The sequence below is a fragment of the Salvelinus sp. IW2-2015 genome, linkage group LG32 (assembly GCF_002910315.2).
Source record: "Salvelinus sp. IW2-2015 linkage group LG32, ASM291031v2, whole genome shotgun sequence".
Classification (NCBI taxonomy): Eukaryota; Metazoa; Chordata; class Actinopteri; order Salmoniformes; family Salmonidae; genus Salvelinus; species Salvelinus sp. IW2-2015.
The window spans coordinates 27,798,657-27,825,664 of NC_036871.1; the positions used below are offsets into that span (position 1 = coordinate 27,798,657).

General features: G+C 40.6%; 2 protein-coding genes across 8 annotated transcripts in view; one reads left to right on the top strand and one right to left on the bottom strand.

Moving 5' to 3' along the window:
• The window catches only part of LOC111957158 (gamma-1-syntrophin), a 36,593-nt gene extending 26,367 nt beyond the window's left edge, over positions 1-10,226 (top strand). The window contains exons 13-19 of the mRNA XM_023977906.2: positions 475-513; positions 3,351-3,467; positions 4,164-4,235; positions 5,184-5,336; positions 5,681-5,773; positions 7,380-7,490; positions 7,678-10,226. Of these exons, the coding sequence (XP_023833674.1) occupies positions 475-513; positions 3,351-3,467; positions 4,164-4,235; positions 5,184-5,336; positions 5,681-5,773; positions 7,380-7,490; positions 7,678-7,863 (771 nt within the window). The 3' untranslated portion in view covers positions 7,864-10,226. The remainder of the gene's footprint in view (positions 1-474; positions 514-3,350; positions 3,468-4,163; positions 4,236-5,183; positions 5,337-5,680; positions 5,774-7,379; positions 7,491-7,677) is intronic.
• Positions 10,227-10,475: 249 nt separating this feature from the next.
• Positions 10,476-27,008, bottom strand: part of LOC111957154 (protein-L-isoaspartate O-methyltransferase domain-containing protein 1-like) — a 28,960-nt gene continuing 12,427 nt past the window's right edge. For all 7 annotated transcript variants that reach the window (XM_070436757.1, XM_023977894.2, XM_023977898.2 and 4 more), the window contains 3 exons: positions 21,493-21,664; positions 16,831-16,954; positions 10,476-16,327 (listed from right to left, as the gene is read on the bottom strand). In XM_070436757.1, the coding sequence (XP_070292858.1) occupies positions 15,900-16,327; positions 16,831-16,954; positions 21,493-21,664 (724 nt within the window). In that variant the 3' untranslated portion in view covers positions 10,476-15,899. The remainder of the gene's footprint in view (positions 16,328-16,830; positions 16,955-21,492; positions 21,665-27,008) is intronic.

A 27,008-nucleotide genomic window follows, 5' to 3' on the forward strand; every position in this document is an offset into this window, starting at 1 on the left:
GAGAGAGAGAGAGAGAGAGAGAGAGAGAGAGAGAGAGAGAGAGAGAGAGAGAGAGAGAGAGAGAGAGAGAGAGGACAATTGCTTTTTTGGGGAACAGCCTCAAGTCTTTGTGGAAATGACTATCTATCCATTTTGCAATTTGCATATGTTGAATAAATGAAGTAATTTTACTTCAACAGGGTTCTTTTATTTCTTTGGGGATAACAGTTAGCTGTTGGTTTTTATTGGTATGAGTATGCCAGCCTGAGTGTGTTTCACAAAGAGGAGCATATAATACTGGTATGATGATACTTAATGAAATATTATTTTTTATACATTCAACAAATGGTGTTTCAGTGAAACAAACCAGTGATTATTAGTTTATTATAGTGTAGTAATTAATATGCAAGAGAACAAGTAGTCTCTGGACTATAAAATCGTAAAATGTACTATTTGTGTATTATATTGCAGTGAGTTTTATGTTTGATTTTTCAGGTGAAGAAGATTAACAGAAACTTCCCAGTTAATCAACAGGTAAGCTACTATTACTATTACTACTACTACTGCTACTTTAATACTACTACTTTAATATTACTACTTTAATACAACTACTACTACTTTAATACTACTACTAATACTACAACTACTTTACTACTACTATTACTACCGCTACTACTGCAACTACTGCTACCAGTGGAGGCTGCTGAGGGGAGGACGGTTCATAATAACGGCTCATTACACTCCATTCCAGCCATTATTATGAGCCGTAATAATACTACTACTGCTACTACTACTACTATTACTACTACTACTACTACCACTACTACTACTATTAATAATCATTTAATACTACTACTACCACTACTACTACTACTATTACTACTACTACTACTACCACTACTACTACTACTAATAATCATTTAATACTACTACTACCACTACTGCTACTACTATTACTACTACTACTACTACCACTACTACTACTAATAATAATCATTTAATACTACTACTACCACTACTGCTACTACTACTACTATTACTACTACTACCACTACTACTACTATTACTACTACTACCACTACTACTACTATTACTACTACTACTACTACCACCGTACACTACTAAATATAATCATTTTAATACTACTGACTACCACTAACTACTAAACTACTATACTATACTTACCAACACTACTACTAATTACTACTATACTACTACCACTACTACACCTACTAATAATCATTTAATACTAACTACTACTACTACTACTATACTACTACTACTACTACTACTACACTACTACTACTATTAAACTACTAACCAATACTACCACTACTATTACTACTAATACTCATTTAATACTACTACTACCTACTAACTACTACTACTACTAATAATTTTAATACTACTACTACTACTTACTTTAAATAACTACTACTACTACTTTATACTACTAATAACTGGTACTACTACTACCACTAATACTACTACTACGACTCATGTAATACTACTACACTACTTACACTACTAAAATAATAATATACTAATAACTACTACTACTTTAATACCACTAATACCACTACTACTTTACTACTACTACTACTATTATTACTACTACCGCTAATACTGCTACTCATGCTACCAGTGAGGCTGCTGAGGGAGGACAGCTCATAATAATGGCCAGAATGGAGTGAATGGAATGGTATCAATTGAATGGTATTCACTGACTTTCTACTACCACGCGTACCTACTAACTACTTGCTACTACTACTACTACTACACTACTACTATATACTACTGCACAACTACTACTACTTCCATTTACTACTACTACTAATAACTAATCTTTGACTTCTATACTCTACAACTACTAATCTACTACTACTTACTAACTAACTCACTACTAACTACTACTACTACTACTAGCTCTGCTCTACTACTCTTTACTACTACTATACTACTACTACTCTTAATACCACTACTTTTTTTTTAACTACACTAAACACTGTTACTACCTACTAAACTACTTGCTACTTAATACTTAACTTTCACCTACTTAGTAAACTAACTCTACTTACTACTCTAACTACTATACTATATAACTTTACTAACTGATACTCCTACTACTACTACTACTACTTTTATACCACTACTTTAATACCACTAAAACTACTAGTACTTTACTACCACTAATACTACTAGTAGTAGTACTAATTTAATACTACTACTACTACTACTACTATTATTACTACTACCGCTACTACTGCTACCAGAGGAGGCTGCTGAGGGGAGGATGGCTCATAATAATGGCCGGAATGGAGTGAATGGAATGGTATCAATTGAATGGTATTCACTGACTTCTACTACCGCTACCGCTACTACTACTACTATTACTACTACTACTACTATTACTACTACTACTACTACTACTACTACTGCTACTACTACTTCTGCTGCTACTACTACTGCTTCTACTGCAACTACTTCTACTGCTACTGCAATGACTACTACTACTGCTATTACCACAACACCACCTACTACTACCGCTACTACTACTATCACTACTACCACTACTAATACTACTACTACTACTTCTACTACAACTGCTGCTGTTACTTCTGCTACTACTATTACTATTTTACTACACTACACTACTTCTGCTACTACTAGTGCTACTTTTCTACTGCTACTATTACTACTACTTCTAGTACTACTATTTATACCATACAAGTGAATTATTAACATTGTTAATAAATATTTATGACAAAGTATTTTGTTCAATAGAAAATTCTCACAATATTATGTTGCATTCTTCTGTAGCACAGTTTACGGTTACAAAACAGACTTTGCCCAAAAYATGCTTCATCCTTTCGTCTCTACTCCACTCGACACGGCTTACTGTACTAGAATATGCTCTCTGAATGTCAATCCAACCAGGTTGAATAGTCCACAGAAAGGCCATGGTTGACTGACAGTGCCAGTGGCAACTATTGCAGGGGGAGGCAGAATTTTTACACAATAAAGTCAAACCAGAATGAAATCATCAGGGAGAAAAGACAACACAAGTTTTCTTGCTCCCCACTTCACCACCAATCCCTCCTTCAGCCTAGACATGGATAGTTAGTTAGCTGTTTTCATAATGAATCCATCTCCTGCCAAACATTTTCACTGTGGCTCGCTGCAATCCTCCAGACTAAGAAAAGTGCAGAAAGACTTGATGCCTGCTGCATTCCCCTTTCTGCCTCTCTCCCTTTCCATTTCATCCACTCCTTCTTCTCTCTCTTTCTCTCTTTTTTTTCTCTCTTTCTCTACCTCTCTTCCCTTTCCTTTTTCTCTCTCCTCTCTATCCCCCCTCTCTCTCTCCCTGACAGATTATCTACATGGGCTGGGTAGATGAGAAGGAGCAGGACTCCGGTCAGGACCGAATGTATTCACCAAAGTTCCTCGCCTTAAAGGGTTCCTCACTCTTCAAGTTCTCAGCACCTCCTGTACGCTTTATACACCCTCTTTCCTTATGTAGCAATGGTAACACTATTTTATAGCCTGGTTTAAGCTGGTATTTACCTGGCATTTAACTAAGAAACTACGTGGCAACAATGGATACATTCTGGCACTTACCTGGTAACTACCTGCTAAATACCAGGCTGTAAAATAAACAGTTACCATATCAACTGATACAACTAGTTTCTGAAAATATGTGTCCAAAAATGGTCAATGTTTCCAGGCTATAATGGAGTCCAACACACGTTCGCCACATTTTTTATGGTCTATTAAACTATAAATGGACAACGATTATAATTCCACACCTGATTGATGTCCGTCTGTGTCCCATTGCTTGCCATTTGATTTATTATTATTAATATAATTATGTTATGCCAACCATATCAGTAATTGTGGATATAGGCACAACTCAGAATAGGAGTTATTAGGACAATTGTGTTGCTGGTATTAAACTGAACTATAGAACAAGGGACTATTTTTAGTTTGAATGACTTCCTCAACTGCATGTGTCTGTGGCTAAAATCCTAATTAAATGGTTATGTTGGAGACTTTGGTTATGTTGGGAACTCATGATGCATAGTGGAGAATGTTCCGTTTCTTTGTGTTCTAGAGTGGAAGCAGGGTTAATAAAATATCATGTGCAAGGTGTATTTATAAAGTGTATTTCATGTGGAATTTTGCAGGTGACTACATGGGACTGGACCAGGGCAGAGAAGAGCTACACCGTGTACGAGATCATGTGTAAAGTTTTGAAGGTAAGGCAACAACTTTTACGACGGAGATATGAGTAAAATGTTTAGGAAGTGCTGAGTAACAAATCTCCGGGTCTGTGTTTGAAAGACGACACATTAAAAAGAGAATAGATCTGTTCTATGTGTCCTTCGTCACATGCATAGAAAGAGTTGTGACATAGAAGGTGGGGATATTCTACGGTTTCTACGCAGTGCACATTGCATCTTTGCAAAGCTGGAGTTGAGCTATTTTCTTGCAAAACTCACAATACTACTATTGGAAGCGGTTATACTTTCTGAAACTCTGGCTGGTATTTAATCAAACAAAGCTCATTGAACTTTTCTGCAATACACTTTCACAAGTGTGTTTGCTATGCACAGCAGTGTGTCTCGGGTGGGTGGAAGGAGTTGACATTTGATTTAGAAATCCTCACAGCAGCGACTGCAGCTCCACCTCTTAATTTCTCACTCAGCCAGGTTCATTGTCACATACTGACTGATCTGGTCAATCGACCTACATCATGCACAGAACTGGTGATTCCTATAGTAAGTGTCAACTATTCCCTTCCTACCATAACACACATCCAAAACAGCATTTCTGAACATGTGAAACAGCTTTTCTGATAAAGCACAATGCATGTTGATAAAATTCCAGCCAATGTCTGTCACATCCCCTCTGTGTATATCCAAGTTTCTTATCTGTTTACAGTACAGTATGAGTCTCTCATTGTCCCTTGTGCGCATTATCAGCATGACAGCAAGACCTGGGTTCAAATAATATGTGAGACATTTCAAAAACGTAAGCTGTGCTTGCCAGGGCCAATGAAACCAATTTGAATAGTACAAAAATACAAACCCTGCCCATCTGGCATACCAGGCAGGTTCAATAAATCCATTCAAAGCATTTGAAAGAAAACAAATACAATTTGAATCCAGGTGCGATGGCAGGTATGACTAACGTGGTTCTCTCAGGACAGTGACCTCTTGGACAAGCGGAAGCACTGCTTCAGCATCCAGACGGAGTGTGGGGAGGACATGTTCTACAGCGTAGAGCTGGAGTGTGAGCTGCTCATCTGGGAAAAAGCCTTTCAGATGGCTACTTTCCTGGAGGTGGAGAGAATACAGGTACACAATATATAAGAGGCAGCACTTTTTCCTAAACCAATTTCGTGGCGGGGTACAATGGCCTCAGTCCAACATCCAGGCTCTCTGTCATCAAAATTGTCACTTGAAACAAATCAAACTATTTTAGGTGGGTTGGGAGTGGGGCAGAGCTAGGCGGGAGGGCACATCCTGCCTATAAAATGGTAGGCGAAACACTGAAAAGTGGTTAAGAGAAGCCGTGACATACAGGCCAAGCCTCTCCCAACGGATTTATGTTCAGTTGACATGTTTAACCTGTGGAAGGTTATGCTGTGTATTAAATATGCATCTTGTAACTAACATCATGCACTGTTGCCTCTCCGCAGTGTAAAACATATGCTTGCATCATGGAGAGCCACCTGATGGGGCTGACCATAGACTTCAGCATGGGCTTTGTCTGCTTCGATGCTGCTTCAAAAGTAAGTTACATTACCGGTACATCAACGTTCATTTGTCCAGAAGTCATACATGTAGATGAAGGATACATAGACATGAACACTGAGTTTCTCTAGCGTTACTTTAAAAGTAGAAGTAACCATGACGCCATTACCTCCCGAGTGGCACAGCGGTCTAAGGCACTGCATCTCAGTGCCAGAGGCGTCACTACAGACCCTGGTTCGATCCCGGGCTGTATCACAACCGGCTGTGATCGGGAGTCCCATAGGGCGGTGCACAATTGGCCCAGCATCGTCCGGGTTAGGAGAGGGTTTGGCCGGGGTAGGCCGTCATTGTAAATAAGAATTTGTTCTTAACTCACTTGCCTAGTAAAATAAAGTAAAATAAAAAAATATATAAACAATTATTTCACCTTTATTTAACCAGGTAGGCCAGTTGAGAACAAGTTCTCATTTACAACTGCGACCTGGCCAAGATAAAGCAAAGCAGTGCSACAWAAACAACAACACAGAGTTACACATAAACAAACGTACAGTCAATAACACAATAGAAAAAAATCTATGTACAGTGTGTGCAGATGTAGAAATGTTTTACCATTCAAATCTACTCCGTGGTGTTCCTAACTTATTCTGCACCGTGTGCATTTTGATAGACTGAGCACATTTGCTTTGATGGCTGGTCCCCTCCAGCCCAAATCCCTTACATTCTGCCTGCAGTTGACTTAGGCCTTTTGCCAAGTCTGAGTGCCACAATAACTATTCCACTAGAACACATAATGTGGATGAACAGGACGCATCGACAGCTATATTGTTCCCTGTGTTTCTTGGCCTAATTCCTACACAGCAAAGCAAGTGGTTTTTCTCTCCCCAGAAAGTCTCACAGCAGCCTAGCCAACTGCTGACAGGCAGGGTATTGTTTACCAAAACAAGCATGAAAGTACAATTCATATTTAAACTGCAATTGTAAAACAATACACATGGTGGGGAATGTTTAATAATTCAATCAGATAGAAAACCGGCCTTGTCTTATGCACTCAGTGTTCAGATCTGTGTGAAGCCCCTAGGGGGAAAAGTGTTGCTTACGATTGTAGGTTGTGTACATGGATGTCTTGTTTTGTATGGAATGTGTACTATGTACATTAGTTTTATATTGCCAAAGCTTTTACATGTGCAAATTCAAGGGCAAATAAAGTTCCATTCTATTCATGACCAAGTCAGACAGACTGTGACACAGAGGCAGAGCTCATTGTCTATTGATACAGATTAAAACCTACCTATCCCATGTGGAAAATGCAGACATCTGATTTAGAACAAGGTGATGTGCGTTGTCTAGACAGGCCCAACAAAATTGTTGACAATTAGGAGGAAGTGTATCATTACTCACAGATTCAAATCATCATTAACAACAGGACATTGACGCTCATCATCCAAGGTTAGGAACTTGCACCGTCTGGTACATTTGCAAATAATTATGAACAAAAACATGATGGGATTAATTTTGTTGTGGAAAATCAGAATGAGATTAGACCACAGATAATAATAATTAGAATGAAAGATAAGATAACAACGAGAAAAAGAAGGTAATGTTCTTTATAAACCACCTTCAACTGTGTTTACTTCCTCTATACAGGCGGTGCTGTGGAGATACAAATTCTCCCAACTGAAAGGATCGTCTGATGATGGGAAGAGCAAGATCAAATTTCTGTTCCAAAATCAGGACAATAAAGCAATTGAAGCCAAGGTAACAAACCTATGCTGTATCTCTGATATAAATGAAATTAGCCAATAGTTATATATTTTATCATGCTTTCTTTGGCCATTATCAGCCGATACCAATTAAACCGATAAATCATGCATAAGAAATGTTTAATTAATTAATTAATTATCCCAAAACATGAATAAGTTAGTGTCTATCTTTTGTTTCACAGGAGCTGGAATTTTCTAACCTCTTTGCCGTGCTGCACTGTATCCATGCATTCTTTGCTGCCAAAGTTGCTTGCCTGGATCCGATSTTTGTGGAGAGTCAAGGTGCTGCGACTACCGCTGGGGGGGTTTCCACGCTCACCAGTGTCTCCTGTAATACACAGACATCCAGAATCAAATACTCCATCTGACAGAGCCTGCTCAGCCCCTCTCCTTATCCCTCTCTCCCGAGTCCCCCCTCTCCCCTAAGACACTGCACTTTTACTACATCATGGCCTTGAGAGGCAGAGGAGAGACCACAAACGAGTGTGTTATACTGTATCCAAAGCCGTCTAATGAACAAGGACATGTGAATCCAACATTTGAAGTATTATTGACAGAACTCTTTTTTTTRCTTCCGAAAGGCACATTTGATATTTCATCAGAGAAAAGGAAGCTAGCTGTGTGAACTTTTTGACCAGTACATTGCGCTGTACTTCGAAGAACATTGTAAGACGAAGGAGTGAGTGCAGAACCAATGGACATAGAATGGATGGATGGATGATTATAAACATTCTGAATTCAGTTATTTGTCTTTGGTCAGATCCCCAGGCACCTTTCAAAATGATTCACACGTGTTGTTGACACTGTTGTTAAACATAACATGATCGTTTTGCCAAGGCGTCAAAGCGGACAAACTGTTTTCTACAGTATTCAATCGCTTCTTGAAGTAGATTTTTTTTGAACAGGTAGACATACAGTATAAGGATGGTGACTATAAACAAATTTTTTTCTTCTTTTCGACCAAAGAAGATTTAAAGAAGACTTAATTCGATTTCTGATGATTATAGCAATTGTAAGGATGGTCAGTTAGTATTGCCATAATTTATCATTGGAAATGTAAATTAGCCACACAAAAAATATGTCCCCTTCTCTCTTTTCATGGARATTGATTTCTTAATGACCATGAGTAATGATTAGATTAATAAATATGGATTAGATGGCATCATGGCAGTGTAAACTGCAATGTTACATAGTTAAGTAGTTTTCACTCTTGTGTGGTTGTATAATGAAGTTGAAAGCACTTCATATTCTCTAACCTATTGGTTTTGATTTATCTGAAAACATATTTTAATTCAATGAAGAAACACTGAAATATGTGTGCATTATGGATTATACACAAATATGAAATTAATCAACCCCATGGCACCTTTGAATTTTTGTTGTTGTTGCCCATGACGTGGTTATAGTCCAACTATAAATATAAATCACATCATGTCAAATTGTATACGATTTTCATTCAACACAACAGGGTCATATAGAGAGGGAATGACTCAGGTTATAGATGTACGTAAGCATAGCTTTTTTTTATTGATGTTGAGGAGAGGACAGGGATGAGTGCTGCTATTATGAGTCTGTCAGAGAGGCAATCGAGAGGTGTTTTTAATAAAGCAATTCAGCAATTCAGCAAACAGTAATCCTTCACACACCCAACCTGGACTGGACCCGGATTATTAAGAACGGATTTCACAAAGTGAATCATTGAGAATTATTTTGACGAAGTGCTTCAGCCAACACAGTCAGTCAGATTCAGAACATGTGGTTGTGTGAAAATGTCTATACCTGGTCCTGCACTCACTGGAAGATATTGCTCGAAATACAATTCACTGAAATGAATTAAACCCTTTCTGTAATATTATTTTTTCTGCTAATCTTGATGATGTAAATAAAGATTGACATCCAAATTAACAAAAGGGGAATAATGAATATGGGCGTTTACTTGAGGGATTACTTAAAAGAATTAGGACATTCATTAATTTGATGCGTTCCACAGAGAATACATAGTTGATAACCTCATGCTCTCTTTACCAAGTTCAATGACGATGAACAATATGACCCATGATTAAAAAGATGCTGTCTCTGTTATGTCAGTGTAAAAATTATGACAATAAGAACCACATTGCAAGCAGATTCTAATATGTACTGTAGCATCATGTCCCAAAGCGCTTAGAAAAGCCTCTTTGAACTGCGTCCATCCGCTCTAAAGTCAAAATCGATTTTAAAATATTGTAGTCTGACAACTAATCCAAAAACATATTTTGAAAGGCTTCGACTCAGAGTGCTATATGAAGTAATGTGCTTGACCACCATTCCCTTCAGTTTCACTTAAGTATAAGGCTTCAGAGGACAAAATGAAATGGGGTGAGGAAGAGCATAACAAGTTGGTTATCTGACATAAGTGTAGAAAGGGAAAGTGGTGCTGTAGATTCTATGCAAAGAAAGTTGAAGTGGCACTGTGTTGTGCTTTACATATAGCCTAGATCTCTTTCACATACTCTTGGCTTGGAACACTTCAAAGCAAGAGATTGATGGGGTGGCTTTTATTTTTTGGCAAATGATAGCTGTTTTATTAACAAATATATAGTGTACTACTTAATAAATAAAATGTTTTATAACATGGGGCCGATTTGAGATAATAGATACATTGTTTGACAGTAAAGTCAGAGATGGTGGCAAATCATTTTTTTTCTTCTCAAACTTGACAATAATGTATTTTATATCACCACTGTTAATTACATTTTTTTTWTTTTTTTTWACTATTTTTAGGTTACAGTCAGGGCTGGGCTAGTGCTGGGTTAAGGTTGTTGCTATGCTTATTCTCTACAGAAAGAAATTAGATGAGAAAGGTTAAACCACGACTCACTGAGTCTTGGCTAAGTGGAATAATTAAAAAGACTTGGGTGAGAAAAGCATCTTGCTACAGTAAGTAGCTGTGGGACTCTACAGCAGTGGGAAGGCATTAATGATTCAAACAGAGGCAACATGTGACGACTGTGACCTTTATTTTGTGTGTGCTGAAACATGTACATAGTGAACAACAAAAACAATTTCAAAAATGTACTACCAGCGTACTTTGAAATATCAACATGAGCCTGATAAGAAAAAACAGAACAATAGTTTCACCTCTGTACAAATTAATTCAAGGCAAGACCATAAAATTGGCTTGGAATTGTGTCTTTACTGTGGGGACCATTTGGGGAAGCAAACAGAATTGTGTCTTTACTGTGGGGACCATTTGGGGAAGCAAACAGAATTGTGTCTTTACTGTGGGGACCATTTGGCGAACCAAACAATCCTATCAAGTGTTAACGTACATATGATAATACATCACATCTGGTGCATGGGGTGACCCAAAATCTCAAGGCCTAGGTCTCATAAATGATGTTCAGCACATTAACTTTGCAGTTTTACCCATAGTAAATGTGCTTTCAACACAGTTTCATGTGTGTACATAACTGAGCATTTGCATTTTTTCAGAGATAAGATGACTACTGCTACTTATACAGCATGTGCTAGTTAGTCAATTCTGTGTTAATGCTTACAATTCAAAAAGGTACACAGTATCACCTCTTCACAAAAATACAATAACCAATATAGAAATCAATCAACCAACTCCATTTCAAACCCAAATATTATACACTACACCAGAATGAGATGGAAGGCATGTTGAGCCATAGAACTAACACCAGTGGAGTTTGGACCTAGCCTACATACAAGCACATTCCGCAGTGCCTTGTGACAGCAAGAGGGCGCTGCAACAACAAACAAATCAAACCCAATCCAAATGATTTTATAACCAAACATACAGTATCAACATAACCATCTACTTTACTGTTGTCATGTTAATACAAAATAGAACCTCAATAATATATCAACAACTATAATTTCAATGCTTTGAAAGCAAGATCAATCATCAGTTTCCAAGTATGTGATAAAACTGAAAAATATCAACACAAATGTAACATCTACCAATGAACATGGGCATGCTATTCTTTTTCAAGCATTAATGGAATGTACTGTAAAAGCACTGCATCATTCTTAGAAGTCACTATGGTCAGAATCAGGGCCGGTTAGAGCCCCCGGAAGCTAGGGGTCTCAACTTACTATTGAGAATAAGAACAGTAGAATACACCAGGTGCATTTTCGAAATGTGAAAATTTGCATTTTGAAATATGCATCAGCAGTTTCTCTTGTTATGTTAGTCACTCAATTAGCCATGTCAGCTAACAWTTTTTTGATTGGTAATTAGTCTAGCCAGCAATCTAAACTTGTAGTAATCATGGCCAAATAATWGTTTTCTCTCCCCCCCATGGCAAAATGTGTAGAATTGCCAAAAAKTTGCTTTAAAACTGAAACATTTCCTCTATACCCCATGGAAGAATTTGTAGAATTGCAAGAAATTAACTTTAAAACTACACATTTTCTCTCCACCATCAAGAGGGGGTCACTAAAATGGTTTGCCACGAGGTGGGGGGCCCTCCAACCAAATCTCGCTGAGGGCCCCCAAAAGGCAAGAGGTCAGAATGTCCCCCTTTACTTTGCCATAAAACCAGAGTCACTTGACAGGGAGCGGATAATGTGATGGGGTGAATTGGCACTTTAAAAGCTATCACTTAAAAAGGGAGTTTCACAAGAAAATTCTAACTGATACATGTACAGCTAGCTACATGACTCGTATATAATGTGTCTCGTACATTGCTCTAGTCCAAAATAAAAAAATACATACAGAAAAAGTCTAAAGTTTGGACACACCTACTCATTCAAGGGTTTTTCTACATTTTTCTACATTGTAGAATAATAGTGAATACATCAAACTATGAAATAACACACATGGAATCATGTAGTAACTAAAAAAGTGTTAAACAAATRAAAAGATATTTGAGATTCTTCAAAGTAGCCACCCTTTGCCTTGATGACAGCTTTGCACACTCTTAGCATTCTCTTAARCAGCTTCACGAGGAATGCTTTTCCAACAGTCTTGAAGGAGTTCCCACATATGCTGAGCACTTGTTGGCTGCTTTTCCTTCACTCTGCGGTCCAACTCATCCCAAACCATCTCAATTGTGTTGAGGTCGGGTGATTGTGGAGGCCAGGTCATCTGATTCAGCACTCTCCTTCTTGGTCAAATAGCCTTTACACAGCCTGGAGGTGTGTTTTAGGTCATTGTCCTGTTGAAAAACAAATGATAGTCCCACTAAGCACAAACCAGATGGGATGGTATATCGCTGCAGAATGCTGTGGTAGCCATGCTGGTTAAGTGTGCCTTAAATTCTAAATAAATCAGTGTCACCAGCAAAGCAACCCCAAAACCATCCCACCTCCTCCTCCATGCTTCACGGTGGAAACCACACAAGCGGAGATCATCCGTTCACCTACTCTGCGTTTCACAAAGGCACAGCGGTTGGAACCAAAAATCTCAAATTTGGACTCATCAGACCAAAGGACAGATTTCCACCGGTTTAATGTACATTGCTCATGTTTCTTGGTCCAAGCAAGTCTCTTCTTAGAATTGATGTCCTTTAGTAGTGGTTTCTTTGCAGCAATTTGACCATGAAGGCCTGATTCACAGTCTCCTCTGAACAGTTGATGTTGAGATGTGTCTGTTACTTGAACTCTATGAAGCATTTATTTGGGCTGCAATTTCTGAGGCTGGTAACTCTAATGAACTTATCCTCTGCAGCTAGAGGTAACTCTGGGTTTTCCTGTGGCGGTCCTCATGAGAGCCAGTTCTATCATACCGCTTGATAGATTTTGCGACTGCACTTGAAGAGACTTTCAGAGTCCTTGAAATGTTCCAGATTAAGACATGAAGGTCAGTCAAAGTAATGATGGACTGTCATTTCTCTTTGCTTATTTAAGCTGTTCTTGCCATAATATGGACTTGGTCTTTTACCAAATAGAGCTATCTTCTGTATACTACCCCTACCTTGTCACAATAAAACTGATTGGCTCAAACACATTAAGAAGGAACAAAATTAACTTTTAACAAGGAACACCTGTTAAATGAAATGCATTCCAGGTGACTACCTCATGAAGCTGGTTGAGAAAATGCCAAGCGTGTGCAAAGCTGTCATCAAGGCAAAGGGTGGCTACTTTGAAGAATCTAAAATATATTTGGATTTGTTTAACACTTTCTTGGTTACTACATGATTCCATATGTGTTATTTCATAGTTTTGATGTCTTCACTATTATTCTACAATGTAGAAGATAGTACAAATAAAAACCCTGGATMGAGTAGGTGTGTCCAAACTTTAACTGGTACTGTACATCACACCCAGGATGGCAGGTCTATTTTCATGATTTAGGACTTAACAGAATGAGGTGCTTGTTATTGTGGATACTGCCACAGTCCAGAAATAGAAGGATCCCAAAATCTCCCATTAAAGTGATTTTGCTACTGCAAAAAGAAAATGCGGTACTATGCAATGTATTGTGAGTTTTTGTGTCATGACCCGCCTCGGGCCATTTGTTGTGGTTTAAAACACAGTACAAATTTTCATACCAGAAAGTAATAGTACATTTATGATCATGTGGGACAGTATGTTGAGTTTACCAAAGCTGACAAACATTATCTTTAAGAGAAGCCATAACACTTACTAATCACTGCACAGCAGTGGAGGCCAGTGAGGGGAGAACAGTTCATAGTGATGACTGGAATGAAATGATATCAAATACATGGAGACCATGTAATACATGTATTGTTCTTACCATCGAGGACCACTTTGGAAACAAGCGTTTTAATTAATACTTTCAAGTGATATKKTCTGGGTCCACATTGTGCATTTTGTTGTATATGTCTGTTACCCAAAATAAATTAAATTCAATGTGTTAGATACTGCTCCATTCCAAACATTACTATGAGCCTGTCCTCCTGTTAGATACTGTTCCATTCCAAACATTACTATGAGCCTGTCCTCCTGTTAGATACTGTCATTCCAAACATTACTATGAGCCTGTCCTCCTGTTAGATACTGTTCCATTCCAAACATTACTATGAGCCTGTCCTCCTGTTAATGAACTGTTCCATTCCAAACATTACTATGAGCCTGTCCTCCTGTTAGATACTGCTCCATTCCAAACATTACTATGAGCCTGTCCTCCTGTTAATACTGTTCCATTCCAAACATTACTATGAGCCTGTCCTCCTTTGATACTGCTCCATTCCAAACATTACTATGAGCCTGTCCTCCTGTTAGATACTGTTCCATTCCAAACATTACTATGAGCCTGTCCTCCGGTTAGATACTGTTTCATTCCAAACATTACTATGAGCCTGCCCTCCTGTTTGAAGTGACATCAGCCACCACTGCAGTACAGGAGTATTATTATTATTATATGAATCGTATACCCGTGACTTTATGGGTCTTGAGTGTTGCCGTACTGTAAGTGCTTCAAGGTCTAGATAAAGAGCTGGAGATGATGTGTGGGGGAAAAATTTCTTGAACCCAGAATCAATATGAGACAAGGCCGTTTTCATTCACCATTAGAAAGATCTTAATTCATCAGATTCCCCGTTAGCCTAACTGCTGGTATGATAACTGCAAACCCTTTGCACGTCAACAAAAAAAAGAGGTTAAAATAAGTCTGGCGTACGAAACATTCAAGGCAATAAAAATGTCTCACCAAGTTAAAATGCCTATTACTTAATAGCAAAGTGAGAGAAAGCAAGAGGATAAAACCATTCTAAAGAAATACTTCAGAGATTTAAAAACGCGGTAAAAAATAAATGACAAACCAATCTCCCATTGATCTCTCATCGTCACACAGCATTACAATCCCTCTACTCAAACATAACAGTGTGAGGAAAGAACAATGAAAGAATTGCCCCTTCAATGATTCATGAGGAAATGTTTCATAAAATGTTCCATAATAGTCGTCGATTCAAATAGGAAGTGTACATGCATTTTTTTTGGTCTCTGGTTCTTCTATTCAGCAATTGTAAATCTTAATTCAGTAATATCAAGTGCATAATGCTTCTAGAAAAATGTGCAGTAAAAATCTGGATTTTTATATTATCATATTGTTATCAAATATAGGTAGCATTTTACTTTATACAATTTCATTTTGTGACAATTTGCTAGAATATTAACATGTGATACAATCTACATCCTCAAAATACCATATTTGAAAAGGATTTTCCATTCAGTAGGCTTTTAAATAAATCTTTGATATACAAATTCAAAAAACAATCGATAACATAAAAACTAACATAACCATATCATAGTAACTATAGAAAATGATCCATGACGACCCAGGAAGTCTCAGTGTCCATTCCATGTTCATATTGAAGAAAAAAAGAATACTACATCATTCAGTACTGAAAAAAGAGAAAACAGGAGAATGAAGAAAAGCATCTCAGCAGGCATGGTATCCATGAGAACGGATGCCAGCAGGTTGAGCAGTCAGTCATTTTTCTCTGTAGTATAACAGATAGGTCTTCAGCGATTCAGGCAGAGGTAAAGTCATGATTTTGTCTCTTAGCACATTCACTGCCTTTAGTATCTCAACGCTGCCAATGTCTCTCTCCTCCTCCTCTTCCTCCTGCTCCTTCTCCTGCTGCTCCTTCTCCTGCGCCTCTTGCTGCTCCTGGTCCTCCTTGTGCTGCTCCTGGTCAATCCGTTCATCCTCCTCGCTCTCCATGGCTTGGGGGATCAGCTGGTTACCCACAAAGACGTACGTGTTAATGCGTCGCAGCCGGCAACGCCTGCGCCTGCGTTTCTGGGGCGCCCTCTGCACCAGACCTTTGTCAGGACATTCTTCATTGGTCAGATCTCGGAGGTTGCGGCGGATGTAGACGCGAGACAGGTCCTGAAGGCTCCTGACTGTCACTGGGGCTGAGGAGGAGGAGAGGACAGGGACATGGATGGCAGGTCAAATCCCATTAGCCCAATAACATTTCAGTACGCAAGAGCTCGATTATAGGTTGGTCATTTGGAGAAAATACTTCAAATACATTTATAGAAAAATAAGTAATGGAAAAATGTCATTACGGTTAATGAAATACTTTGAATGATGCACCAACCCACAGGGTAACTAAGCCTCTAGAGTCAAAGCAAAGTTTTTATTAGAAATTGGTTCGTCTTAACTTTAAATAAATCCTTCGACTTAAAAAGTGTGGCTTACTTTAAACTTGAAAAGAGAGATAGAAAACAAAACAAAGGGGTAATTGTTCTGATGTGTCTATTTACAGAGAACAGAAAAAATGGTTTGCGTACAGAACAGGGTTATATAATCATTAGTGCACACCGTAGCAAAACTCTTATATTTTTCTAGTTTGTTGCCTAGTGAATAAGACCCAAGGTTTAAAGTAGAACAGGGGTTAGAGTAGTGAACTCACGGAGCTCTACAGCATCAGGCTTGCTTCCCTCAGCTCTGTTCTGCTGGACCAGAGGAGCGAATGACACGGCCAGGATATTCTTACTCTCCCAGGAACACTGACCAGTCCTGGTGATCTGTATCAGCTGCAACCAGAAAATAAAGAGTGYCAGTTACTGTATAGCGACCACGATAACATCAGTCCATTGAGACAACGGAGAACATACCAACCATGTTAACACCAATCCACTAGACAAATAAAATAACATTATATTGGTCGCATACCCAGTTTAGCAGGTTTTGTGTCGGGTGCAGCAAATGCTTTTGTTTCTAGTTGTAATCAATCAATGCAGTAAAAGCAACAAGCACACAATAATCCAACATWAAAAAAAAGAATCCCACATTTGGTTCATCAGTAGACACAGAGTATACCAAACATTAGGAACACCTTCCTAATATTAAGATGTACCCCCCACACACACTTTTGCCCTCAGAACAGCCTCAATTCATTGGGGCATGGACTCTACAAAGTGTCAAAAGCCTCCCACTGATCCTGGCCCACGTTGAGTCCAATGCTTCCCACAGTTGTGTCAAGTTGTCTGGATGTCCTCTGGGTGGTGGACCATTCTTGATATACACAGGAAACTCTTGAGCGTGAAAAACTCAGCACTGTTGCAGTTCTTGACAAAAAACGGTGCACATGGCATCTACTACCCTGTTTAAAAGGCACCTACTACCCTGTTTAAAAGGCACCTACTACCCTGTTTAAAAGGCATCTACTACCCTGTTTAAAAGGCACCTACTACCCTGTTTAAAAGGCACTTAAATACTTTCTCTTGCCCATTCACCCTATGAATGACACACATACACAATCCATGTCTCAATTGTCGCAAGGCTTAAAAATGATTCTTTAACCTGTTTCCTTCCCTTCATCTACACTGATTGAAGTGGATTTAACAAGTGAAATCAATAAGGGATCATAGCTTTCACCTGGATTCACCTGGTCAGTCTATGTTATGAAAAGAGCAGGTGTTAATGTTTTGTATACTCAGGGTATATAAATAGTATGTAAACATTATTTAAGTGACCAGTGTTCCATGACTATGTACATAGGACAGCAGTCCCCAAGGTGCAGGGTAGAGTAGCCGGCAGGTGACAGTGACTGAAGGTCAGAGTAGGGTACTGGGCAGAGAGGGCAGGGCACTTTCGGGCAGAGAGGGCAGGGTACTGGGCGGAGGGCAGGGTACTGGGCAGAGAGGGCAGGGTACTGGGCAGAGAGGGCAGGGTACTGGGCAGAGAGGGCAGGGTACTGGGCAGAGAGGGCAGGGTACTGGGCGGAGGGCAGGGTACTGGGTGGAGGTCGTATAGTGGTGGCTGTTTAACAGTCTGATGGCCTGGAGATAAACAGCATCCATCCGTCTCTCGGGTCCCAGCTTTGATGCACCTGTACTGTCTACGTCTTGTAGATGGTAGTGGGGTGAACAGGCTGTGGCTTGGGTGGCTAAGGTCCTTGATCTTCTTGGCCTTGCTGTGACACTGGGTGCTACAGAGCTCCTGGAGGGCAGGCAGTGTTCCCCCGATGGGGAGTTGGGCTGACCGTACCACCCTCTGGAGAGCCCTGAGGTTGCGGATGGTGCAATTGCTGTAGCAGGTGGTGATACAGTTGATAGGATGCTCTCAATTGTGCATCTGTAGAAGTTTGTGACGGACTTAGGGGCCAAGCCAAATTTCTTCAGTCTTGTGAGTTTGAGGAGGCACTGTTGCGCCTTCTTCACCACACTGTCGGTGTGAAGGGACCATTTCAGCTCCTTCGTTTTGTTGACATTGATGGGGAAGTTATTTTTCTTGCACCACTCCACCCTGTAGGCTGTCTCGTCATTGTTGGTAATCAGGCCTACTACTGTTGTGTTGTCAGCAAACTTGATGATTAAGTTGGAGACGTGCGTGGCCACGCAGTCATGGGTGAGCACGGAGTACAGGAGGGGGCTGACCACACACCCGTGTGGGGCCCGTGTTGAGGATCAGCGTGGCGGAGGTTTTGTGGCCTTCCTTCACCACCTGGGATCGGCCCGTCAGGAAGTCCAGAACCCAGTTGCACAGGGAGGGGTTCAGACCCAGGGCACTGAGCTTAGTGATGAAGCTTAGTGATGAGCTTAGAGGCCACTAAGGTGTTGAAGGCTGAGCTATAGTTGGTGAACAGCATTCTTATATAGGTATTCCTCTTGTCCAGGTGGGATAGGGCAATACAGTGAATTTGGAACGTATTCAGACCCCTTGACTTTTTCCACATTTTGTTACTTTACAGCCTCATTCTAAAATGGATTAAATTGTTTTCCCCACTAAATCTACACACAATACCTCATAATGACAAAGCAAAAACAGGTTTTTAGAAATGTTTGCAAATGTATAAAAAACRTTTTTTTTWATGAAATATGACATTTACATAAGTATTCAGAGCCTTTACACAGTACTTTGTTGAAGGACATTTGGCAGCGATTACAGCCTTGAGTCTTCTTGGGTATGAAGCTACAAGCTTATTTGGAGGGTTTCTCCCATTCTTCTCTGCAGATCCTCTCAAGATCTGTCAGGTTGGATGGGGAGCGTTGCTGCACAGCTATTTTCAGGTCTCTCCAGAGAAGTTCGAGCGGGTTTAAGTCCGGGCTCTGGCTGGCACACTCAATGACCGATCCTGTAGAGTTTTAAACACCAATCTACTAGACGCATACCAATCATGTTAACACCACCATTCCACTAGACCAGAGGGGTATACTACGAATCAGGTTTGAGGAGATAGCGAGGTAACTTTGGTCAACTGAGTTCAACTGCGGACTCCAATACAAAAATGGCTGACCTTTCAGCCAGGTAAATTTTTATGGCAATGAATCCTTCAATAATAACCTGGCTAACTCACGGCTGATTCTGCTTACACTGAATGAAATGATTGAGCTGCGAGTTGATGACGAATGAAATCAAATTCCCTCCCTTTTGCAAAGAATTTGCGTCATCATCACCTTCATTTGAGGAAGACTGATTAAATATTATATTAATCCAATGGGGTTTTGGTGTAAAAAAAAATTGTAGTGTTGGAATATATCACATTACACATTTAGTAAAGACAGAATGCATTTAAAACTTCACGCAATGTAACACCTTTGCATGACTTAATAATTWAAAAAATATATTGATATGTGTGGGAAAAAAAGGTGTTTGTGCACACCAAAGACGGCATTACCAMTAAGTCATAAAATAAAGACGGCGCTTCTGAAAGCCCATTTCACGCCATAGCCTGCTGAATTTGCAAGATACATTTCCTTTCATTTTGATTTCGGCACAAATGAAAATTTGTCACTCACTCGCCCATGGATTTATGTTTCAGCATTGTCTGAATGACTAGCCATGTGTGACATGCACGCGCAGTCACAAGCCTGCCAGAGGTAGCGGCAGGTGGACAATCAATATCCACCGTCGTAATACGGATAAAGCCTGAGCTGGAATGTGAATCTAACTTGAAGCTGGTTAGCTTTAGAAAACCCAGAGTAGATCTAGCTTGCAGTGTCGGATATCCCTCAGGGGTCCCCAATTACATTCAGCCGCAGACCGATTTCTTTCTTGAGCGGATGGTCAGGGGGCCAGTACACAATTATAAATCATTTGTACATTGCAAAATGAATGCAAGAAGCCCAAACAGCTATAGTATTTGACAAAAACAGAATCATTCAAAACCTTGATTACATTGGGATACGATCACGTATGCCTCTCTATTTATGCGTGGGAATACTTAAAATCACTGAGCTGATTTCTTGGTGATTTGACAGTCTTAATCTTCAACAACAATTTAGGATGTTGTTTATTTTATTTTATTAGAAAGCTTGGGGGGGCAAATAAAAATCAGGTCGAATTTGGAGTACCCAGCACTAGACAATGGAAAAGTTATACCAACCATAATAACACCACCACCAATACACCAAGACAAGAGGGACAAAATCACATGTATTATATGCATCTTCAGTTCCACACCAGAAAGAGACATGGGTGCCTTCAAATATCTACTTGACAAAAAGCTGGTTTTGYCCATCACATGGAGGTGTTGATCCAGAGGAACTGTGGTGGACCTGAGCTTCTAAGCTGCCTCAGCCCTTGGCCTCAATTCCCCACATCAAAACCTTCCCCCTCTTTATTGCACCACCACACAAACCTGGCAATGCAGGAGTTCCAACTGTTTTCTGAAAAACAACATAAGCAGCTAGACTTTCCATTTCACAAGACGACAGACTGTGTGGGCTTGTGCAAGCCCTTCAAAAATGTTATTTCTCTGCTTGAGTGCCACACAACGTCATCCTTTTTCTAAAGTGTTTTTTCTATTTTCCAATTTGTTAGAGGACAAAATAGACCAGACTGATGGCGTAAGTACCAGTTCAAGGGCTTCTGAGGAACAATAACGATGGCTGGATATCGTAACATCATTGGTCATGCAGGCCAGGGCTGTATCACTAACAGCATCCCAAATGGCAACCTATTACGTATATAGTGCACTTCTTTAGATCAGGGCCCATAGTGCTCTGGTCAAAAGTATTGCACTACATAGTGAATAAGTTGCCACTTCAGACGCAGCCTCGCAGACGGCACTATCATGAATAATGATGTTTATAATATCTGCATTATTCAGAGACATTCTACCGCTTACCTGATCCTCTATAGGCATCACTAGAATACCCCCAACTTTGAGCAGGATTTTCATGTAATTTTCATGATCCTTCTGCACCCCCGCACCACAGTAGATACGATCGTATTGGTGGCTGTCTGACGAGATCTCCAGACAGTTGCCCACCACAAAGATGGGTTCACAGAACTCAAACCTGACAAAAACAAAATAAAGTAAAAAGGTAATAAAAGCAAGTCAAAAGGCATCCATGAAAAAAAAAAATTCAATCAGTCAGAAATAATGTAAAAAAGATTTCAACGCCTTAAAATGTATTCAAATGGCAAGACACGTCTTAAAAGATGCTGTCCAGGATCTTTAGCAGTTACGAATTCGTAACATATTGTATGAATTAGTATTTGTAACATACATTAGGAATTAAAAATAAATTATATATGTACAAGTAAAACGTTTGGACACACCTACTCATTCAAGGGTTTTTCTTAATTTTTACTATGTTTTACATTGTAGAATAATAACTATGAAATAACACAAATGGAATCAAGTAAATAAAAAAGTGTTAAACAAATCAAAATATATTTTATATTCTTCAAAGTAGCCATCCTTTGCCTTGATGACAGCGTCGCACACTCTTGGCATTCCCTCAACCAGCTTCGAGGTAGTCACCTGGATTGCATTTCAATGGACAGGTGTGCCTTGTTAAAAAAGTTAATTTGTGGAATTACTTTTCTTCTTAATGCGTTTGAGCCAATCAGTTGTGTTGTGACAATAGGGGTGGTATACAGAAGACTATTTGGTAAAAGACCAAGTCCATATTATGGCAAGAACAGCTCAAATAAGCAAAGAGAAACGACAGACCATCATTACTTTAAGACATGAAAGTCAGTAAATCCTGAACATTTTAAGAAATTCTGAAGTTTCTTCAAGCACAGTCGTAAAAACCATCAGGCGCTATGATGAAACTGGCTCTCATGAGGACCGCCACCGATTTATTTAGAATTCAAGGTACACTTAACCAAAATGGCTACCACAGCATTCTGCAGCAATATGCCATCCCATCTGGTTTGCACTTAGTGGMACTATCATTTGTTTTTCAACAGGACAATGACCCAACACACCTCCAGGCTGTGTAAGGGCTACTTGACCAAGAAGGAGAGTGATGGAGTGCTGCATCAGATGACCTGACCTCAACAATCACCCGACCTCAACCCAAATGAGATGGTTTGGGATGAGTTGGACCGCAGAGTGAAGGAAAAGCAGCCAACAAGTGCTCAGCATATGTGGGAACTCCTTCAAGACTGTTGGAATGCATTCCTCATGAAGCTGGTTGAGAGAATGCCAAGAGTGTGCAAAGCTGTCATCAAGGCAAAGGGTGGCTACTTTGAAGAATCTCAAAAATATACACTTTTTTGGTTACTACATGATTCCAAATGTGTTATTTCCTCGTTTTTATGTCTTCACTATTATTTTACAATGTAGAAAATAGTAAAAAAGAAAGAAAAACGCTGGAATGAGTAGGTGTGTCCAAACTTTTGACTGGTACTAAACTCAGCAAAAAAAGAAAAGTCCTCTCACTGTCAACTGCGTTTATTTTGCGCAAATATTTGTATGAACATAACAAGATTCAACAACTGAGACATAAACAAGTTCCACAGACATGTGACGAACAGAAATGGAATAATGTGTCCCTGAAAAAAGAGGGGGTCAAAATCAAAAGTAACAGTCAGTATCTGGTGTGGCCACCAGCTGCATTAAGTATTGCCGTACATCTCCTCATCATGAACTGCACCAGATTTGCCAGTTCTTGCTGTGAGATGTTACCCCACTCTTTCACCAAGGCACCTGCAAGTTCCCGGACATTTCTGGGGGGGAATGGCCCTAGCCCTCACACTCCGATCCAACAGGTCCCAGACATGCTCAATGGGATTGAGATCCGGGCTCTTCGCTGGCCATGGCAGAACACTGACATTTCTGTCTTGCAGGAAATCACGCACAGAACGAGCAGTATGGCTGGTGGCATTGTCATGCTGGAGGGTCATGTCAGGATGAGCCTGCAGGAAGGGTACCACATGAGGGAGGAGGATGTCTTCCCTGTAACGCACAGCGTTGAGATTGCCNTTAAGCTTTCTGCCAATATCAGATATGTCTATGTCCTGGGAAATGTTCTTGTTACTTACAACCTCATGCTAATCGCATTAGCCTACGTTAGCTCAACTGTCCCGTGGATGGGACACCAATCCCAAAGAAGATTTATTAAAGGACTCTGAGTTTCCAGGCCTGCACCACATCTACATTGATCCAAAAGTCCCTCCTGTTGTTCATGGATGTAGGAAAATCCCATATGATGTGCTTGACCAGCTGAAAGAGACATTGGTCAATCAAGAGCAGAGGGGTGTGGTCAGCAAAGTAACAAAACCATCAGCGTGGGTGAAGCACCTTTTGGCAGCGACTACAGCCTCGAGTCTTGGGTTTGACGCTACAAGCTTGGCACCTGTATTTGGGGAGTTTCTCGCATTCTTCTCTGCAGATCCTCTCAAGCTCTGTCAGGTTGGATGGGGAGCATCTCTGCACAGCTATTTTCAGGTCTCTCCAAAGATGTTCTATCGTTCAAGTCCGGGCTCTGGCTGAAGCCACTTCTGCGTTGTCTCGCTGTGTGCTTAGGGTCATTGTCCTGTTGGGAAGTGAACCTTCACCCTGTCTGAGGTCCTGAGTGCTCTGGAGCAGGTTTTCATCAAGGATCTCTCTGTACTTTGCTCTGTTCACCTTTCCCTTGGTCCTGACTAGTCTCCAAGTCTCTGTCGCTGAAAAACCTCCCCACAGAAGGATTCTGCCACCACCATGCTTCACGGTAGGGATGGTGCCAGGTTTCCTCCAGACGTGATGGTTGGCATTCAGGCCAAAGAGTTCAATCTTGGTTTCATCAGACCAGAGAATCTTGTTTTTCATGGTCTGAGAGTCCTTTAGGCTTCCGTCTTGCCACTCTACTATAAAGGCCTGATTGGTGGAGTGCTGCAGAGATGGTTGTCCTTCTGGAAGGTTCTCCATTCTCCACAGAGGAACTCTGGAGCTCTGTCAGAGTGACCATCGGTTTCTTGGCCGCCTCCTTGACCAAGGCCCTTCTCCCCCGATTGCCTAGTTTGGCCGGGCGGCCAGCTCTAGGAAGAGTCTTAGTGGTTCCAAACTTCTTCCATTTAAGAATGATGGAGGCCACTGTGTTCTTGTGGACCTTCAATGCTGCGGAAATGTTTTGGTACCCTTCCCCAGATCTGTGCCTCGACACAATCCTCGACACAGCTCTACTGACAATTCCTTCGATCTCATGGCTTGGTTTTTGCTCTGACGTGCATTGTCAACTGTGGGACCTTATATTGACAGGTGTGTGTGCCTTTCCAAATCATGTCCAATCAATTTAATTTACCACAGGTTGACTCCAATGAAGTTGTAGAAACATTTCAAGGATGATCAATGGAAACAGGATGCACCTGAGCTCAATTTCGAGTCTCATAGCAAAGGGTCTGAATACTTATGTAAATAAGGTATTTCTGTTTGTTTAATCAATTTGCAAAAATGTCTAAAAACCTGTTTTCACTTTGTCATTATCTGTAAATTGATGAGGATTTTTATTTATTTAATACATTTTATAATAAGGCTGTAACGTAACAAAATGTGGAAAAAGTCAAGGGGTCTGAATACTTTCCGAATGTACTGTATGGCATCTATGGACCAACGTCTTTCAACGCAATATTTTCCAGACTAGTATGTCAAACAACTGACCAATAAACCTTAATGTGGGCATGGGCTGGCACATAAATGTATATACACCAGTACACATGTTACAAACCCTGTCAAGACTCAACATCTGCAAGCATGTTCAGATTGACCACAAGGGAGCGCTACAACAGGCACATATCTCTTGATCTGTTTGACTCAGTGTTGAAATTGGAAACCTGAGGTCTGGATTGTGATTCCTAGGATTTCAGTGACTACTTATTTTGAACTTTTTTTGTTTTACTCAAAAGGAGAAACACTTTTACATCCAAGGCTACAGATTGAGAGACAGAAGTTTGTCATAAAGTGGCTGCAGCTTGCACCAGACAGAGACAGAGGCAGAAAGGAGAGGACTGAACACAGCAAGGAAAGGGCAGATAGAACCAGAGAGACAAACATTTACATACACACATAAACTCAGCAAAAAAATGAACGTCCTCTCACTGTCAACTGCGTTTATTTTCAGCCAARTTAACATGTGGTAATATTTGTATGAACATAAGATTCAACAAGTGAGACAAACTGAACAAGTTCCACAGACATGTGACTAACAGAAGTGGAATAATGTGTCCCTGAACAAAGTGGGGTCAAAATCAAAAGTAACAGTCGGTATCTGGTGTGGCCACCAGCTGCATTAAGTACTGCAGTGCATCTCCTCCTCATGGACTGCACCAGATTTGCCAGTTCTTGCTGTGAGATGTTACCCCACTCTTCCACCAAGGCACCTGCAAATTCCTGGACATTTCTGGGGGGAATTGCCCTAGCCCTCACTCTGATCCAACAGGTCCCAGACGTGCTCAATTGGATTGAGATCTGGGCTCTTCGCTGGCCATGGCTGGCCAGGAAATTACGCACAGAACGAGCAGTATGACTGGTGGCATTGTCATGCTGGAGGGTCATGTCAGGATGAGCCTGCAGGAAGGGGACCACATGAAGGAGGAGGATGTCTTCCCTGTAACGCACAGCGTTGAGATTGCCTGCAATGACAACAAGCTCAGTCCGATGACGCTGTGACACACCGCCCCAGACCATGACGGACCCTCCACCTCCAAATCGATCCCACTCCAGAGTACAGGCCTTGGTGTAACGCTCATTCCTTCGACGAGAAACGCAAATCCGACCATCACCCCTGCTGAGACAACCGCGACTCGTGAGTGAAGAACACTTTTTGCCAGTCTTGTCTGGTCCAGCAACGGTGGGTTTGTGCCCATAGGCGACGTTGTTGCCGGTGATGTCTGGTGAGGACCTGCCTTACAACAGGCCTACAAGCCCTCAGTCCAGCCTCTCTCAGCCTATTGCGGACWGTCTGAGCACTGATGGAGGGATCGTGCGTTCCTGGTGTAACTCGGGCAGTTGTTGCCATCCTGTACCTGTCCCACAGGTGTGATGTTCGGATGTACCGATCCTGTGCAGGTGTTGTTACCCGTGGTCCGCCACTGTGAGGATGATCAGCTGTCCGCCCTGTCTCCCTGTAGTAATGTCTTAGGCGTCTCACAGTACGGACATTGCAATTTATTGCCCTGGCCACATCTGCAGTCTTCATGCCTCCTTGCAGCATGCCTCGGGCACGTTCACGCAGGTGAGCAGGGACCCTGGGCATCTTTCTTTTGGTGTTTTTCAGTCAGTAGAAAGGCCTCTTTAGTGTTCGAAGTTTTCATAACTGTGACCTTAATTGCCTACCGTCTGTAAGCAGTGTGTCTTAACGACCGTTCCACAGGTGCATGTTCATTAATTGTTTATGGGTTCATTGAACAAGCATGTGAAACAGTGTT